The sequence below is a fragment of the Heptranchias perlo genome, chromosome 33 (genome assembly GCF_035084215.1).
Source record: "Heptranchias perlo isolate sHepPer1 chromosome 33, sHepPer1.hap1, whole genome shotgun sequence".
Taxonomy (NCBI): Eukaryota; Metazoa; Chordata; class Chondrichthyes; order Hexanchiformes; family Hexanchidae; genus Heptranchias; species Heptranchias perlo.
Genome location: NC_090357.1, coordinates 4,074,298 through 4,092,675, shown reverse-complemented (window position 1 = coordinate 4,092,675; position 18,378 = coordinate 4,074,298). Strand labels below are relative to the sequence as shown.

The 18,378-nt window shown below is 46.1% G+C and overlaps 1 protein-coding gene across 11 annotated transcripts in view; it reads right to left on the bottom strand.

The window, feature by feature from the left end:
* phldb1b (pleckstrin homology-like domain, family B, member 1b) overlaps positions 1 to 18,378 on the bottom strand; it is a 283,632-nt gene that overhangs the window by 236,740 nt on the left and 28,514 nt on the right. Inside the window, exon 1 of one of the 11 annotated variants that reach the window (XM_067970868.1) lies at positions 15,294 to 15,829. The exons of the other annotated variants lie outside the window; for them this stretch is intronic. Coding sequence (XP_067826969.1) covers positions 15,294 to 15,383 — 90 coding nt within the window. The 5' untranslated portion in view covers positions 15,384 to 15,829. Of the gene's footprint in view, positions 1 to 15,293; positions 15,830 to 18,378 lie in introns of those variants that run through there. 11 annotated transcript variants of the gene reach the window in all.

The window sequence follows — 18,378 nt, the reverse complement described above, 5'->3', positions numbered from 1 at the left end:
TTGTGTGACAAAGGCAGTGCAGTTAATGGCCAACTGTGAGATGCCAATCCTGCTATCGGCCCAGTGCCATGTTAGTGCCACCTGGCTATTGACACACAGAGCTCGCAAAGACATTGCAATTCCAAAGTAAACTCGTCCAATCCACGAAGGCCAATGGGCAGCTGGACTCAATTAAAGGAACTGGAAAATGTCTACAGACACTCAGCTGGAAGTCCGTTTGTGATGCAATAGATTCAGGCTATAATTTGGACTTGAACACATAATCTAGGCTGACACTCCCAGTGCCAGTACTGAGGGAGTGCTGCACTGTCGGAGGGTCAGTACTGAGGGAGCGCTGCACTGTCGGAGGGTCAGTACTGAGGGAGCGCTGCACTGTCGGAGGTTCAGTACTGAGGGAACGCTGCACTGTCGGAGGGTCAGTACTGAGGGAGCGCTGCACTGTCGGAGGTTCAGTACTGAGGGAGCGCTGCACTGTCGGAGGGTCAGTACTGAGGGAGCGCTGCACTGTCGGAGGCGTCGTCTTTCAGATGAGATGTTAAACCGAGGCCCCGTCTGCCCTCTCAAGTGGACGTAAAAGATCCCATGGCACTATTTCAAAGAAGAGAAGGTGAGTTCTCCCCAGTGTCCTGGAGCCAATATTTATCCCTCAACCAATATCACTAAAACAGATGATCTGGTCGTTATCACATTGCTGTTTGTGGGACTTTGCTGTGTGCAATTTGGCTGCCATGTTTTCTACATTACAATGGTGACTACACTTCAAAAGTACTTAATTGGCTGTAAAGCACTTTGCGACGTCTTGAGGTCGTGAAAGGCGCTATATAAATGCAAGTATTTCCTTCACACTGGAAAGTTTCCCCTATTCCTAGGGCCTGCTGTCACGATGAAATATCAGTTCTAATCATTCTGCTTTAATGCTGAGTAATTATGCTAAGAGAGGCCATGCTTAGCAGCTAATTAATCCAATTACTCCCCATCAGGCTAAGCAATCACCAGAGATGGGCACCATGCCAACAAGATAGGAATCTTTCCATTGTTACAGCTCCACTGGTAGACTGTAGGTCTTGATCTCAGCCTAATGGGACGGTACTGCAAGATTATCAAACACCCAATCTAGATCATGATCCTGCGTACATTTGTGAAGTGATATCTGATGTATAACATTTTGGGATGGATTTCTGCTGTGCCTTTGCTCCTACAACACAAACTGGTGTGGAACAAAGTGTGACACAGATAGGAATATAGGAATAGGAGGAGGCCATTCAGCCCCTTGAGCCTATTCCGCCATTCACTGAGATCATGGCTGATCTGTATCCTAACCCCATCCATCCGCCTTGGCTCCATAATCCCTTAATACCCTTGGCTAGCAAAAATCTTATCGATCTCAGATTTAAAATTATTAATTGAGCTGGGACAAAGATGGAATACATAATTTATAATGCAGGAAAAATGGAAAGGAAAGCCGAGAGTGAGCACTTCTCGTTCCAAGTGCTCCTCCATTGTCTATTCTACTCAAGAAATACGTTGATAAAAATAGAGCTTGACCTTTTTAACATTTTTTTAAGCCGGCAGAGACCCGGTGTGCCAAGTTTGCCACCTCTGGGTTGCTCCAGCGATGCCCCTGATGGAGAAAGTGTTATATTCCCTTCACCAGGCAGAAGGGTCAGTGACCAGAGGACACAGATTTAAGGCAACTGGCAAAAGAGCCAGAGGCGACATGAGGAAAAGCAAATAACGCAGCGAGTTGTTACGATCTGGAATGGGCTGCCTGAAAGGGCGGTGGAAGCAGATTCAATAATAACCTTCAAAAGGGAATTGGATAAATACTTGAAGGGGAAAAAATTAGCAGGGCAATGGGGAAAGAGCAGGGGGGAGTGGGACTAATTGGATAGCTCTATCAAAGAGCCGGCACAGGCACGATGGGCCGAATGGCCTCCTTCTGTGCTGTATCATTCTACGATTCTATAACCAATGGGACTTTAGGAGCCGATAAAGAGGCCCCTTCTCTTCAGGTCATGATGTCAGAAACAAACACCTTTAAAAACAGACAGTCCGAGCCAATAAATGTCTCTCACCAAAAAAAAAGAAAGGAAACTTGAAAAGAAGTAAATAAACTTTTAGGTGAACAAAGACTCTCTGTTTAGCCCACTTTAGACCCCTCTATTTACTGTTCTTCAATTAGCAGGGCAATGCCAGCTGGCAAACGGACAGGAGGAAAGATTCGAACATAGTCAAGGGGGTACGTTTTACAAAATTAAATTTCAAGACATAAATGTTTGGGGTGGAAACGCAAGACTTCCATGACATGGTGGTGAGCCAGACCCTCGAGATGGTGCAGAATAAAGCAATGGGAAGGATCCCGAGGGAAAGAACGAAGAATTCCCATTTATACTGTGCCTTTCACAACCTCAGGACATCCCAAAGCACTTTACAGCCAATGAGGTACTTTTTGAAATGTAGTCACCATTGTAATGTACAAAACACGGCAGCCAATTTGCGCACAGCAAGGTCCCACAAACAGCAATGTGATGATGACCAGGTAAGATGCTTTCGTGATAAAATGTTGGTTGAAGGATAAATATTAGCCAGGACACTGAGGAGAACTCCCCTGTTCTTCGAATGGTGCCGTGGGATCTTCTACGAGAGGGCAGACGGAACTTCGGTTTAACGTCTCATCCGAAAGACGGCACCTCCGACAGTGCAGCACTCCCTCAGTATGAGTCACTGGATTCCAGGGGAATTCACCATCCAGTTCTCCAACTTTCCAAACTCACTTTAGCCTTTTGGAAGGGCACCAATGAAGAACTTCCCTTCAATTTCCTCTCAACAATTTTTCTCCCCCTCCCCTTCTCTACAAGTTGACCCCTTGGATGTCGGTCTGCCTTCAGTACTCTGCCCAAGCAACTGTTGTTCATGTGTGACCCTAGGCTATGGGGGCGTCACAGTAAATCCTGATTCTGTGTCCTTATCCGACATACGCACAACAGCAATCACTGGATCACAATCAGGAGCGGGAACCGTGGCTGACTTTCCCCCCTCTCTAGTCCAATTACCCTGCACTGCGCCCCTAACAGTCGCCCACCTGAGATCAGTGTATAGTGTTCGAGCTCAGCTGTGATCCTCCCCATCAAATAGATTATCGACACAAACCATCCAGGCTCACAAAAGTACAATGACCACTCGGATGGTAACGGGGAGGCAGGGAGCGGGTTTCAGATTGGCTGTGAAACCATACCCAGCAGGGCATTCAGGAGAGGAGGAGCGAACATTACTGAGGTGGGGGGGGAAGATTCTGAAGGAAATGGAACAACATTTATCAATAGAACGATATTTGTTGAATATGTTGAAAACAGAACTTGCCGTTGGACTATTGTTCCCAAATTCTGTTAAGACATTACCAAATTTTTCTCTTCATTTTTCCTGCAATTTAATGGAAATTTTTTTCTGTGAACATACCTCCTTACCCCGTTTCCTTTCCGTCTTATCCGGTTATGGGCCCAGTAAGTGGAATTTGCAGCTTTGTTGACGGTTGATTATATCCCATGAGGCGGAGTGGGGGGGAGGGTGATGCATGTATCCTGCCTGTTCTCTTTTGTACATCCCGTGAGGCTCCAGTTCATAAAAATAAATTGCACTTGCCATTCAGGCAGGTCGTCTCATCCAGAAACATATCTCGCTGAAGGCCAAGGAGACACGAGGATGCACCTGGTCCCTGTTAATTGATTAGCTCACTGCAACTAAACTAAACCAAAAGAAAAGGCCTTTTTTTAATTCATTCTCGGGATGTGGGCGTCACTAGGAAGGTCCACATTTATTGTCCATTCCCTAGTTGCCGCTTGAGAAGGTGGTGGTGAGCCTCATTCTTGAACCGCTGCAGTCCGTGTGGTGAAGGTTCTCCCACAGTGCTGTTGGGTCAAAATCCTGGAACTCCCTCCCTAACAGCACTGTGGGAGCCACACGGACTGCAGCGGTTCAAGAAGAAGGCCCACCACCACCTTCTCAAGGGGCAACTAGGGATGGGCAATAAATGCCGGCCTCGCCAGCGACGCCCACATCCCGAGAGTGAATTTTTTTTTTTAAAAGGCTGAGGACAGGATCAGGTTCAGCCATGATGCCCTCCAAAGTCAAATAGTCTACCAACTGCCTAAGGCCACACATGAAGAATGGCCGGTTGGGTGAGACAAACAGTGCCCTTGGAACAATCCCATTGCGAGAGCCCAGTGCCTTCAGGGGAGGACCAAAAGAACAGGCGAAATAATTATAGCCACAGATGGCATAACGTATTGATGACATTGCATCCTCCTGGTTTGCGTGTTTTACTACAAAGGCACCAATTGCCATCATATTACACTCACTTCAGCTGGTCAGGGCTGTAAGGCGAGGGCAGCGCAGAGAATGAATCTCAGCCAGCCTAGGGGCCTGTCCCGACACTGAAGGTCTATTTTTGGAGCTACATTTTAGGCTAGTGCCCAGTCAGCCCAATAATCAGAGCAGACATGCTGACTACTTCCTGCCAGGCCCACACAGAGGAAAAGCCTTTCCATTCATTATTTATTTTACTACAGCCACAAGAAGGGCGTGCTGTAACTAACCTTTCGAACAGTGGACAATATTTGCAGTCCTGTGGGTAACTGGAGTAGTTCAAAGCAGCGATAAAGCCTCGATTATTTTGAAGTTCAAAAGTCTCGGTGCCTTGTTAGCTGATCTCAGCCAGTTTGGCAGCAAAGGTGCTTTAATTGGGCCCAGTGCCTCTGGACGAGGCAGGCAGAGAGAGAGAGAGAAAGAGAGAGAGAGGGAGCGAGGAAGAAAGAGAGAAAGAAAGAAAGAACCTGCACTCACTGGTCAGGCCTCAGCTGGAGTATTGTGTACAATTCTGGGCACCACACTTTAGGAAGGATGTCGAGGCCTTGAAGAGGCCACACAGGAGATTTACCAGAGGGATACCAGGGATGAGGGACTTCAGTTACGTGGAGAGATGAGAGAAGCTGGGATTGTCCTCCTTAGAGCAGAGAAGGTTAAGGGGAGGCCCAAGAGAGGTATTCAAAATTATGAGGGGTTTTGATAGAGCAAGTAGGGAGAAACTGGCAAGTGGGGTCGGTAACCAGAGGTCACAGGTTTAAAATAATTGGCAAAAGGACTCGAGGAGGAATGAGGAGAATTTTTTCACACTGAGGGTTGTTAAGATCTGGAACACACTACCTGAAAGGGCGGTGGAATCAGATTCCATAGGAACTTTCAAAAAACAATTGGACATTTACAGGGTAATGGGGAAAAAGCCAAAGGAGTGTGGGACTAAATTGGACAGCTCTTTCAAGGAGCTGACACAGGCACAATGGGCTGAATGGCCTCCTTTTGTGCTGTAAGATTCAATGATTTATACGGTTCCTTTCATGACCTCAAGATGTCTCAAAGCGCTTTACAGCCAATGAAGTATTTTTGAAGTGTAGCCACTGTTGTAATGTAGGCAATGAGGCAGCCAATTTGCGCACAGCAAGATCCCACAAACAGCAATGTGATAATGACCAGATAATCTTTTTTTTAGTGATGTTGGTTGAGGGATAAATATTGGCACCAGGACACCGGGGAGAACTCTCCTCCTCTTCTTCGAAATAGTGGCCGTGGGATCTTCTACATCCACCTGAGAGGGCAGACGGAACCTTGGTTTAATGTCTCATCCAAAAGACGGCACCTCCGACAGTGCAGCGCTCCCTCGGTAATGCACTGGGAGTGTAAGCCTAGATTATGTGCTCAAGTCTCTGGAGCAGGGCTTGAACCCATGACCTTCGTGACTTACACAGGCGAGAGTGCGACCCACTGAGCCATGGCTGGTTGAGATTAACCTGGTCGCTATTCAAGAACCCCTACTGGAAAATGTGCGCGAGGACCAGGTTGGGCTCGGCTGTGAAGACCCCTACAGTCAAATAGTCTGCTATCATTCAGTGACGAGGCTCCACTAGAAGAATGGCCACATGGGTGAGGTACTGGGTAGCGGCCGAGGGAATCATTGGCTGACCACAAGGCAACAATTTCAGAAAAAGGGGAGAAATTTGAAGGAAGAAACACATACTTTTTTTTAAAATGACCTACATTAATTTAAAGACCGACATTAATTCTATGCTCCCCCAGGTCTACAGTAGAAGCTCCCATCCTCTGGGGCCTGCCGCATGGACTGGGTACTGCAGTGTACTCTACCAGGGTCAGCTGCCCGGCTCCACATCAGCGTCCAGACCAGTCCCAGATTAAAACGAGTGGAGACGCTCCAGGACAGAGCCGGTCAGTGACATCACCTGAGCGGTGGGAAACCCGAAACACGGACTCTCAGTTACGACAGAAAAAAAAGAAAGAATTTGCATTTATATAGCGCCTTTCACGGCCTCAGGACGTCCCAAAGCGTTTCACAGCCAATTAAGCAATTTTCGAAGTGTGGTCGCTGTTGTAATGTAGGAAACCCGGCAGCCGATTTGCGCACAGCAAGATCCCACAAACAGCAATGAGATGTGAAGATTCTTCTTTGCTGAAAGGGTGAGGGTATTTCACATGGACAACAGGGAGTATGTAGAACAGAAAACCTTTCCTCTTCACCTCCATTCCCCATTCCCGGAACATTTCACATCCAGTCCCATTGGGAATCACATTGGGAGCAGGATCCACAGATCTGGGTTTTGAGGAGGGGTGAATGGAACACTATTAAAAGCAGCCTCCAAATTGGCAGAGTGCCTAATGACACCACTGGGTCGGCCAATGAGTTGGAGGCGGAGCAGGACTTACGGCAGGACTCACAGCAAACAGTCTATTTTACAGCAGACAAATTCTATTTACTCAGCAAACAGAGTCTGTTTCAACAGCGCACGACAGCAAACAGTCCACAGAGTCTATTCAAAAAGGGTCTCCATAAACTACAGCAAACAGAACTCACGACCGAATCTACAGCAACGTTTCCTGAGAAAAGCAGGGTGGTTTCTCCAGCAAAATGCAGTGAGTGGAGGATAGTTACATGTGCCTAAAATCAATCCCCAGTCACTTATAGCAGTGCGGTCTCCAGGAGTGACTGACTGGGGAATTACCCAATCTGGCTGGGAAGAGTGGTGTCATTATATGCAGCCCCAAAGCGGTGTTATTTATGGAGGGATGGGCTCTAATAATATCCCTGCTCACAGGCCTAATTAGGAGGGGCTGGTCCTTTGACGCTGCACTTGTCTTGTCGCTTGGGTGTAAATCCACCTTTGTGTATACAGACTGCCGCCTGAAGTAAATACCATTGTCAGAATGTTCCTGTCCACAATGATCTCACCCACAGCCAGAGGCCAGCAAGACACTTGTAAAAACAAAACAAACAAACCAGAGGCACAAAAAACATTGGCCTAGTTACAAGTTTCAGCATCAGGAACTCTCCACAGCTCAATGTACTACTACTACTACTACTACTACTACTACTACTACTACTACTACTACAACAACAACAACAACAACAACATGCATTTATACAGCGCCTTTAACGTAGTAAAACGTCCCAAGGCGCTTCACAGGAGCGATCATCAAACAAAATTTGACACCGAGCCACATAAGGAGATATTAGGACAGGTGACCAAAAGCTTGGTCACAGAGGTGGGTTTTAAGGAGCGTCTTAAAGGAGGAGAGAGAGGCGGAGAGGTTTGGGGAGGGAATTCCAGAGCTTAGGGCCGAGTCGCCTGAAGGCACGGCCGCCCACGGTGGGGCGATGAAAATCAAGGATGCGCAAGAGGCCAGAGTTGGAGGAGCGCAGGGATCTCGGAGGGTTGTAGGGCTGGAGGAGGTTACAGAGATAGGGAGGGGGGCGAGGTATTTGGTAAAATGGAGGGATTTGAACACAAAGATGTGAATTTTAAAATCGAGGCGTTGGTGAACCGGGAGCCAGAGTTGGTCTGCGAGCACGGGGGGTGAATACTAGTGGTCTCAAAGGCCATGCACCTAAGAGAAGTCAACTGGCAACTCTCCTAACTAAAGACACCTCATCTATCGTTTTAAATCCTTATTGTTTCCCGCAGTTACTTCTCCTCCTGTCTTCTCTCCCCTCCTCTCCTGAAGGCGTTGGCTCCTTGCTGTGGTTACCGTTCCACAAGCATCAGGCAGCCACTGATACCTCAGGCAAGCAGCCGTTCTGCAAACGTGAATCTCGACAGCGAGCGGCGGAAGCTATTCGACCGCAGGCAGCATCGCAGCCAAGCCAGAGACCTGCCCTCACACGGTATGTGCTTTCCAGCACGAGTTGCACCCTGACAAGGGGCGGAAATCCGAAAACGATCCTAACCCAGGAGGTGCTGAGATCAGTTTCTGTGCCCCCTGTTGATGCCTCACCTGAAATCGGCTAAAATCAGCACAGATCTTCCCTGTTCAATATGACTCAGCTCTACACTGGTTTCTCCATTTCTACACTGGTTCCTCCATTTCTACAGCAAGCATTGCAACAAACAGTTAATTTCTCTCAACCACATTTAAAGAATGTAAAATCCCTAAAGGAACAATAATTTTACAGCAAGATCCAACAGTTAAATTAGCATAATAAAAACACTAATGGCAATTGCTCAAATAATAGCTGTCATTTCAAATTATTAAAACCACAATATTCCTTGGTAAAATCCCAGAGACTAACAAGTGATGAAAGCTCACAACTGTTTGCAAAGAATTTACTGCAATCGCCTTGAAATTTGAAACGCGTAAATACCATTTTTTGGTTAAAACAAGGACTCAGACTGGTCTCTTTAAATCTGAAGCAAACTTATAAATGCCATAAAAAATTATATACAAGACCAGCCCATCTCATTCTGACACCTCTCCTAATCGTTCCCTTCCTGGCTCAGTGTGTTTCCCGTATGTCTGTGTTTGAAATGCTTTGGACCATTGTTTTATGTTAAAGGCACTCCAGGAATGGAAGTTCTTGTTGGGGTAAAGCAACGATTTACAAACTTTTCTGTAAATATTGACACAAACCCTTCGCAAATATGAACACACATCCTGTAACCCCTTTTATATGTTAACACAAACCCTCTAACTCCTTGTACATGTTAAAACAAAGCCTGCCACCCCTAGTATATGTTAATATATTAATTTCTTTACGCAGCGAGTTGTTATGATCTGGAATGCGCTGCCTGAAAGGGCGGTGGAAGCAGATTCAATAATAACTTTCAAAAGGGAATTGGATAAATACTTGAAAAGGAGAAATTTGCAGGGCTACGGGGAAAGAGCAGGGGAGAGTAGGACTAATTGAATAGCTCTTTCAAAGAGCCAGCACAGGTACGATGGGCCGACTGGCCTCCTTCTGCGCTGTATCGTTCTATGATCCTGTGAAACCTGATGACCTCTTATAAATACTGACACAAACCTGGCAAGCTTGAGGAACAGCACCTCATCTCTCTCCACAGATGCTGCCTGACCTGCTGAGTGTTTGCAGCATTTTCTGTTTTTATTTTCAATTCATTGTATGTGTTGAGCTTTGAGGTGTTTCTGAGGGATGTGTTAAGATGCTACAGGTCTTGTTTTAGAAAACAGAGCAAGGGGCTGAATGATAAACTTAACACGATCAACGGCCCTTGTGCAGGGTTTTAAATCTTTGAACATTACAAATTTGACAGCATCGAGAAGCTTGCTGTTAGTAATTTAGGTTGACAATTTAAGTGGCAAGTTTCTGGCATTCCCTAAACTTTGCTAAATGAAGGAGTCCTTTCAGACTCAAGAGGAAACTGCTGCAATGTTTGTGTCAAAAGTCCCAAGTGAAGTTTACAATATAAAAAGGGGTTTGTTTGACTGGAAATAGCTCTGACTAATAGTGTTGGGTGCAGACTGCCTGAATCACTCAATCACACATACGCACCCTCCAGCAGTTAACGCTCATTAACCGATAATGCCGTGAATTCAAAGGAAAAGGGCATTTTTCTACCCGTAAAATAAATAAATGTTTTTCCTCCCCACAAGCTCAGTGGTTCAAAAATACAATATGTGTTGTGGCATTGAGCTGGACAGAGCAGTGAGATCCCCAGTTCAATCTCCAGTCTGTGCTGGGTTAGCCGATCTCAGCCGGGGGACTGATCGGATAGTTACAAGCAAAGAGGAAGATCTCAGGGCTCTTGAGGACTGATCAGTACCTGGAACAGTCTGCCTGCTAAAGAGGCAAAAACCGCCTAGCCATTCAAGAGGCAATTGAGACGATAATTGGCTCAGTGGCAGCACTCTTGCTCTCTGAGTCAGAAGGCTACGGGTTCAAACCCCACTCCTGGGACTTGTGAACCATAGTCTAGGCAGACACCTCAATGTAATACTGTGGGAGTGCTGCACTGTCAGAGGTGCCATCTTTCGGATAAGGCGTTAAATGTGGCAGCCAATTTGTGCACAGCAAGGTCCCACAAACAGCAATGTGATAATGACCAGATAATTTGGTTGAGGGATAAATATTGGCCCAGGACACCAGGGGAGAACTCCACTGCTCTTCTTCGAAATAGTGCCATGGGATCTTTTACATTCACCTGAGTGGGCAGACGGGGCCTACGGTTTAACGTCTCATCCGAAAGACGGCACCTCCGACAGTGCAGCACTCCCTCAGTACTGCACTGGGAGTGTCAGCCTCGATTTTGTACTTAAGTCTCTGGAGTGGGACTTGAACCCACGACCTTCTGACTCAGAGGTGAGAGTGCTGCCCACTGAGCCATGGCTCACGTCAAAGCATGAAGTAGGGGCTTCAGAAGCGGGGAAGAGAAAGTATGGAGTTTGATGGAATCTTGCTCCGCAAACCACACGGTGCAAAGGCTGACTTAATTAGGATCCCTCCAGTGCGGCTGGATACCCCTCGAGTTAACAGCACCATGAAACTCAGCTACTGACGGTCACCCTTCTGTAAACTGCTGACAAGTTCGAGCTGCGTAGTTCCTGTGCAGGCTCCCAAACTGAAATTTCCTGTTGGATAGGATCAAGTACAGAATTGGCCAGCCTCAGAGACCTCCGCTAACACAGCCTGAAGGAAATGTTTCATCTCTTTTCGTCTCAGATACAGGAAGCAGTTTCTGCACTACAGAAAATTACATAGAATTTACAGCACAGAAACAGGCCATTCGGCCCAACTGGTCTATGCCAGTATTTATGCTCCACATGACATGAGCCTCCTCCCACCTTACTTCATCTCACCCTATCACCATATCCTCCTATTCCTTTCTCCCTCATGCACCTATCGAGGTTCCCCTTAAATGCATCTATGCTATTCACCTCAACTACTCCTTGTGGTAGCGAGTTCCACATTCTCACCACTCTCTGGGGAAAGAAGTTTCTCCTCAATTCCTTATTGGATTTATTAGTGACTATCTTGTATTTATGGCCCGTAGTTTTGGTCTCCCCCACAAGTGGAAACATCTTCTCCACATCTACCCTATCGAACCCCTTCATAATTTTAAAGACTTCTATTAGGTCACCCCTCAGCCTTCTCTTTTCTAGAGAAAAGAGCCCCAGCCTGTTCAGTGTTTCCTGATAGTTATAACCTCTCAGTTCTGGTATCATCCTTGTAAATCTTTTTTGCACATTCTCCAGTGCCTCTATATCTTTTTTGTAATATGGAGACCAGAACTGTTCACAATACTCCAAGTGTGGTCTAACCAAGGTTCTATACAAGTTTAACATAACTTCCCTGCTTTTCAAGTTTATTCCTCCAGAAATGAACCCCAGTGTTTTGCTTGCATTTTTATGGCCTTGTTAACCTGCATTGCTACTTTAAATGATGTGTGTATCTGTACCCCGAGGTCCCCCTGCTCCTCTACCCCATTTAGACTCTTATTTTCCAAGGAGTATGTGACCTCCTTATTCTTCTATCAAAATGTAACACCTCACACTTATCTATATTGAAATTCATTAGCCATTTAATGTCTCCATAAACTTGAGCTCATCTAAAATCCTGCTGCCCCTATCCTAACTCGCACCAAGTCCCGTTCACCCATCATCCCTGTGCTCGCTGACCCACATCGGCTCCCGGTCTGGCAATGCTTCGATTTTAAAAGTCTCATCCTCGTCTTCAAATCTTTCCATGGCCTCATCCCTCCCTATCTCTGTAACCTCCTCCAGCCCTACAACCCTCCGAGATCTCTGCGTTCCTCCAATTCTGGCCTCTTTTGGATCCCTGATTGTAATCGCTCCACCATTGGCGGCCGTGCTTTCAGCTGCCTAGGCCCTAAACTCTGGAATTCCCTCCCTGAATCTCTTTGCCTCTCCTCCTCTCTCTCCCCCTTTAAGACGCTCCTTAAAACCTACCTCTTTGACCAAGTTTTTGGTCACCTGTCCTAATATCTCCTTACGTGGCTCGGTGTCAAATTTTGTTTGATAATCGCTCCTCTGAAGCACCGTGGGATGTTTTACTACGTTAAAGGCGCAGTGAAAATGCAAGTTGTTTGTATTAACTATACCCCCAATTTGATGTCATTTAGCCCGATTACGAAGGATGATTAATCCCAGAATAGTAATCTCGATGATTTTTATAAAGCTGGTAACACAATGTAAATTGAGAAGTGAAATCTCTCCTGTCAATAACATTAATTGCACGCTGACTTTTCGTTAAAATTAACTGGACGGGAATTTCACCCACTTGAAGTGTGAAGAGATCTTAAAATTTTTTTTGTTATTTTTACACATGTACAATGTATTAAAAGTCCTGTATATGGCACGTGTCTCACTTCAAGTGTGTCCAAAGCACAAAATAAAATTATCTGTGTATTCTGATTGTCTTTTCCTGGAACCGATCAGAAACACCGCCATTATTCATTTATTTCACGATCACTCAAAACGTCGATCTCCGACAATGCCGCAAGAATCCACTGATCTGCTGTAAACTCTCTCTCGTGGCCTATTTCACCAGTCTTACCATGGGTCATACTTATTGTATTGGTACCAATACACTGAAAGAAAGAAGGAAGAGCAGGCATTTATATAGCGCCTTTCCCATCCTCAGAACGTCCCAAAGTGCTTTGCAGCCAATTAAGTACTTTTTTAAAAAGTGTCGCCACTGTTGTAATGTAGGAAACATGGCAGCCAATGAGCGTATAGCAAGATCCCACACACTGCAATGAAATAATGACCAGATAATCTGATTTAGTGATAATGTTTGAGGGACGTCCTGAGGTTATGAAAGGTGCTATTTAAATGCAAGTCTTTCTTTCTTTTGAGGGAGAAGAGAGAGTATTAAGGTGGGGAGGTTTAGGGAGTGAATTCCAGAGTGCAGGGGGTTCAATGACTGAAATCTCCGCCAATGACGGTGGAGCCGGGGAGGAGGGGGTGGGGGAGTGGGGGAGTGGGGGGGTGCACAGTCAGGCAGTCGGGAAAATGGATGGTGTCCACCGGGCGGTAGGGTTGAAAGACAGACAGAGGCAGCTTTCAGGCATTTCCAATTGCCCTTTAGCACAATCCTCGCTACACAGATCCCCGAAAGTGCTGCTGGTCCTTTCTGAAGGTTGGAATTCTCCACTTTTATTGCAAATTCTGCCAAAGACTAAGGACTATTCATAAGACTTCACCATTCGAGATTCATTCAATTTCTCAGGATCAGTGCAATTTATGGCATGTCGACTGTGCGTGTAGAACTGATCCATTCTTTTTGGCACATTGCACAAATATTTATGCTAAACAGTGCAACGCTGTAGTACTATACAAACATCATTAAAGCAATACAGTCAAGCAACTCATCATTAAGTATGCAGGCTGACGAACAAAAAAGGCTTTTACCCGCCAAGATGCAGCAGCTGTATAAATCCTCCAGCTAATGTGAGGTGACCTTAAAACCAAGGTTTGATTTATTGGGGAAGGGTGAGGAGAGAGGGGGGAGCGCTTGGGAATTTCTGATTCCCATGTGGTGTCGTTGCAGCTGTAAAAACTGCGGAGGGTGGGAGATTGCTGAGGATCACCGGACTTGATCACATCGGGATCTTGAAGTTGTGGGTGCGGTCCCCGCACGTGTGGGACATGATGTCATCCGAGTGAGTCACCATTCATAACTCGATCCAGTCTAATTGAACACATATGAGCAATGTCTTTGTTCATTGAAAATGTTAAAGGATGTCTCACCTTCAGGGGAAGTCTTTGACAAACCATTTTTTTTGGTTTCCAGGAGGGAGGAGAGCATGATTGTTGTCACCATGATATTACACCGTGGCTCAGTGGGTAACACTCTCGCTGCCGTGTCAGAAGGGTTGTGGTTTCAAGTCCTACTCCAGAGAATTGAGCACATAATCTAGGCCAACATTCCCAGTGCAGTACTGAGGGAACGCTGCACTGTCGGAGATGCCGTCTTTCGGATGAGACGTTAAACCGAGGCCCCGTCTGCCCTCTCAGGTGGACGTAAAAAATCCCACAGCACTACTTTGAAGATGTGCAGGGGAGTTCTCCCCAGTCCTGGCCAATATTTATTTCTCAATTAACACCGAAAACAGATGATCTGCTCATTTATCTCATTGCTGTTTGTGGGATCATGCTGTGCGCAAATTGGCTGCTGCATTTCCTACATTACAACAGTGACTACACTTCAAAAGTACTTCATTGGCTGTAAAGCGCTTTGGGGCATCCTGAGGTCGTGAACGGGGTTAAAACCGAGGCCATTAGTTCAGGTGACCAAAAGCTTGGTCAAAAAGGTGGTTTCAAAATGCGTCTTAAAGGAGGAGAGAAGTGGAGAGGCAAAGAAGTTCAGGGAGGGAATTCCAGAGCTTAGGGTCTAGACGGCTGAAAGCACCAATGGTGGAGTGCAGGGAGTGGAGGATGCACAAGAGGCCAGAATTGGAGGAACGCAGAGAGGGTTGTAGGGCTGGAGAAGATAGGGAGGGGCGAGGGCCATGGAGGGATTTGAAACCAAGGATGAGAATTTTAAAATTGAGGTGTTGCTGAACCGGGAGCACAGGGGGTGATGGGCGAATGGGACTTGGTGCGCGTTAGGATACGGGCAGCAGAGTTTTGGATAAGCTCAAGTTTATGGAGGGTGGAAGACGGGAGGCCGGCCAGGAGAGCATTGGAATAGTCGAGTCTGGAGGTAACAATAGCAGGGATGTTGCAGGACACCCAATCCTTCGTGAAGCCACCACATGCTAGACACACAACCTATCTAAACACCTCTTCCAATGGTGCCCCATCATTCCATTTCTCCCCTATCCTCATCCCAATAATTCTAGAAGGGAAGCTCCCTCCTTTCTTTAGGGAATACCCAAATATCGACACCAGGTAAGAAAAATTGCTGCCCTAAAATATACCTTAGAAATATTTGCAATGCTTTTTCTTTAAATCAATTTTTTTCGATATTCACTTACCCTGGTGATAACTTGTACACTCGTATTGGGCAGTAAGACAGTGGTCACTCTCAGCGGGAAATCTGCTCGAGCCCGTTTTCTATTGTCCATCTCGTGCTCCCATCACGCTCGCTGGGGGCCAAGCAGGAACCCGGCAAACCTCATGGATTTGACAGCTCCCTTGCCTCTCTAGGGTGTTAAGCAAACTAAACACAAACAACAGCCTCATGCCCCCGCAATCCCACAGAGCCTTGTAAAAACAAAGCTCCAGAAAGCCGACACACGCAAAGTAAATCGGTGGCTCTGTTGGAGGGCCTTAACCCTTTACGTCTGCGAAGGCGACACAGTTCACTGCGGAATTTCAACCAGGATAACCAAACACTCACTGGAGCTTGAAGTCACTGCCTTCGAAACTCAATGACAGAAATAGAATTGCTTTTCCCAGCCTCTTCCTGTCACTCCCGCAAAGTGATGCAGGCATCTCTCATCACCGCACGGTACCTCACACTGTGGAAGTTTCTTCCATCGTACACGTCACAACAAAACAGCGTTGCATTTTGAAATGAAAATCTGACTGGAACCCAGAAGTGATTCTTTCCCTCGCCCACCCTCTGCAGCATTAGAGAGACTGTTCAGAGGAAAGGAGACAGGAACAGGACACTGTGGGTGGACAAAGAGTTGGAAAGAAACTCGAGTGGGCTGGAAATGCAATCTCTTAACTCCTTCCAGCCCATTCTAGGCCCAAATTTCCTCCTGTAAACGGTCCAAAATTAGGTTTTGTATCCCAGAAACTTGTTTTTTTTTTAAGTTTTGTAAGCTCAGTGTGTTGTTGCTCCTCAGAGCTGTTGAGAGGAGAGTGGAGATGGAGCAGGAGGGTGATGTGTTCAGGAATAAACTCGACTGAAACCCTCACCCATGCCTTTGTTACCTCGAGACTCGACTAATCCAAGGCTCTCCTGGCCGGCCTCCCAGCTTGCACCCTCCCTAAACTTGAGCTCATCCAAAACTCTGCTGCCCCGTATCCTAAACTCGCACCAAGTCCTCTTCAAATCCTCCAACCCTCCGAGATCGCTGCGTTCCTCCAATTCTGGCCTCTTGCGCAACCCTGGTTTTAATCGCTCCACCATTGGCGACCGTGCCTTCAGCTGCCTGGGCCCTAAGCTCTGGAATTCCCTCCCTAAACCTCTCCGCCTCTCTCTCCTCCTTTAAGATGCTCCTTAAAGCCTACTTCTTTGACCAAACTTTTGGTCACCTGTCCTAATATTTCCTTATGTGGCTTGTGCCAAATTTTGTCTGGTAACGCTCCAGTGAAGCGCCCTGAGACATTTTACTGCGTTAAAGGCGCTATATAAATGCAAGTTGTTGAAACCGTAATAGGCATCTGGCACTTGCAAATCATCTGATAGATGCCCTCCCTTCGTTGTAACCATTGGTACATATTAATAAATACTTCAGAGAAAAGGGTTTAACCGTACTCCCACAAGGATGATAGTACAACATACTCGTGTGATGTTAACAGATCTTTCAAGGGCCTTTGAACTATTGAGCTGATGGAACGGCTGGCCTGTAATAAGAACTCCTGAAGTTTTGAGACTACTGCGTTTCAGGGATGAGCCTCACCACAAACGTCTAGAAGCCATCTGGAGATGACACTGACCTTTTACATGGAGCCGGGGAAAATGCCAGATGTGTCGTCGGGGAAGTAGCATGCCTACATTTCTAAGCAATGTTTTTTTGCTGTTTTTAATCCCCTCACTCCTCATTCCATTCGCCTCAAAGGAAAAGGAATTTCTGCAATTTTTTCTCATGCTGGGGTACAATTCCACCATTGTCCATTGTCCCCTTGGTCCCTCACCCATTCAGCCTGGAAAGGAGGTGCCTGAGAGGTGATCTTATAGAGGTAGATAAGAACAACAACTTGCATTTATATATCGCACCCTTAACGTAGTAATCGTCCCAAGGCGCTTCACAGGAACGATTATCAAACAAAATTTGACACCGAGCCACACAAGGAGCTATTAGGACAGGTGACCATAAGCTTGATCAAAGAGGGAGGTTTTAAGGTGCGTCTTAAAGGAGGAGAGAGAGGTAGAGCAGTGGAGAGACTTAGGAAGGGAATTCCAGAGTTTAGGGCCTAGGCAGCTGAAGGCACGGCCGTCAATGGAGGAACAAAGAAAATCGGAGATGCACAAGAGGCCAGAATTGGAAGGGCGCAGATAAGATTGTTAAAAGGTAAAGGAAAATTTAACCTAGTACATTACTTTAAATTAAACTGTGGAAGTAGAACAAGGGGACACTGGTTCAAACTAGAGAAGGTTACTTTAAGGTCATTTAAAGCGTGATTAACATGTAGAATAGACATTCAGGTAGAGTCATGGAGGCAAAACACCTAGAATCATTTAAGAAACAACTGGATTCTACAATGGGGAGACATCAGGATCACTCTGGATGGATGAATTAAGATGGGCTGAATGGGCTTCCATATGATAAGCCATATGTATCAATGGGGCTCACACAGCAGAACTTGGTGATATCTTCATCAGACATCCACCTATGTTCAATTTGTGACTGAACCTTGATGCAAAGTGGATACCTCTCCTGAACATTCCCCTTCTCTCTAACCCAGGGACTCTGAAAGCAATTTAAACCTTGATGGGAGGAAAGAAAGAAGGAAAGAAAAAATTAATTTCTATAGCGCCTTTCACAACCTCAGGATGTCCCAAAGTGCTTTACAGTCAATGAAGTACTTTTGAAATGTAGTCACTGTTGTAATTTAGGGAACACTAGTCTGTGTTGCTGGGCACACCACTTATATCATACAGCAACCTGAGAGACTGGGGAAATAGGAATCAGCTTTTCAGCCTTGTTTGTTTTACAGTTGAACCAGTGTTTGCAGCCCCAAAGTAATTGGTTTCGCTGATCGATATCACTTTATAAAATAAGGATAGCGGTGAATTTTTGTATAGCTCTCAACCCAATATCGGTCAATTCGACATCAAAACATTACGGCCAAGGGGAAAGGGAGTGATTCATGCGTAAAATGAATCAAGGATTCACTCGCTCTCATTTGAGATGATGTTAGTTATCTGTCATTGAAAGACAGACG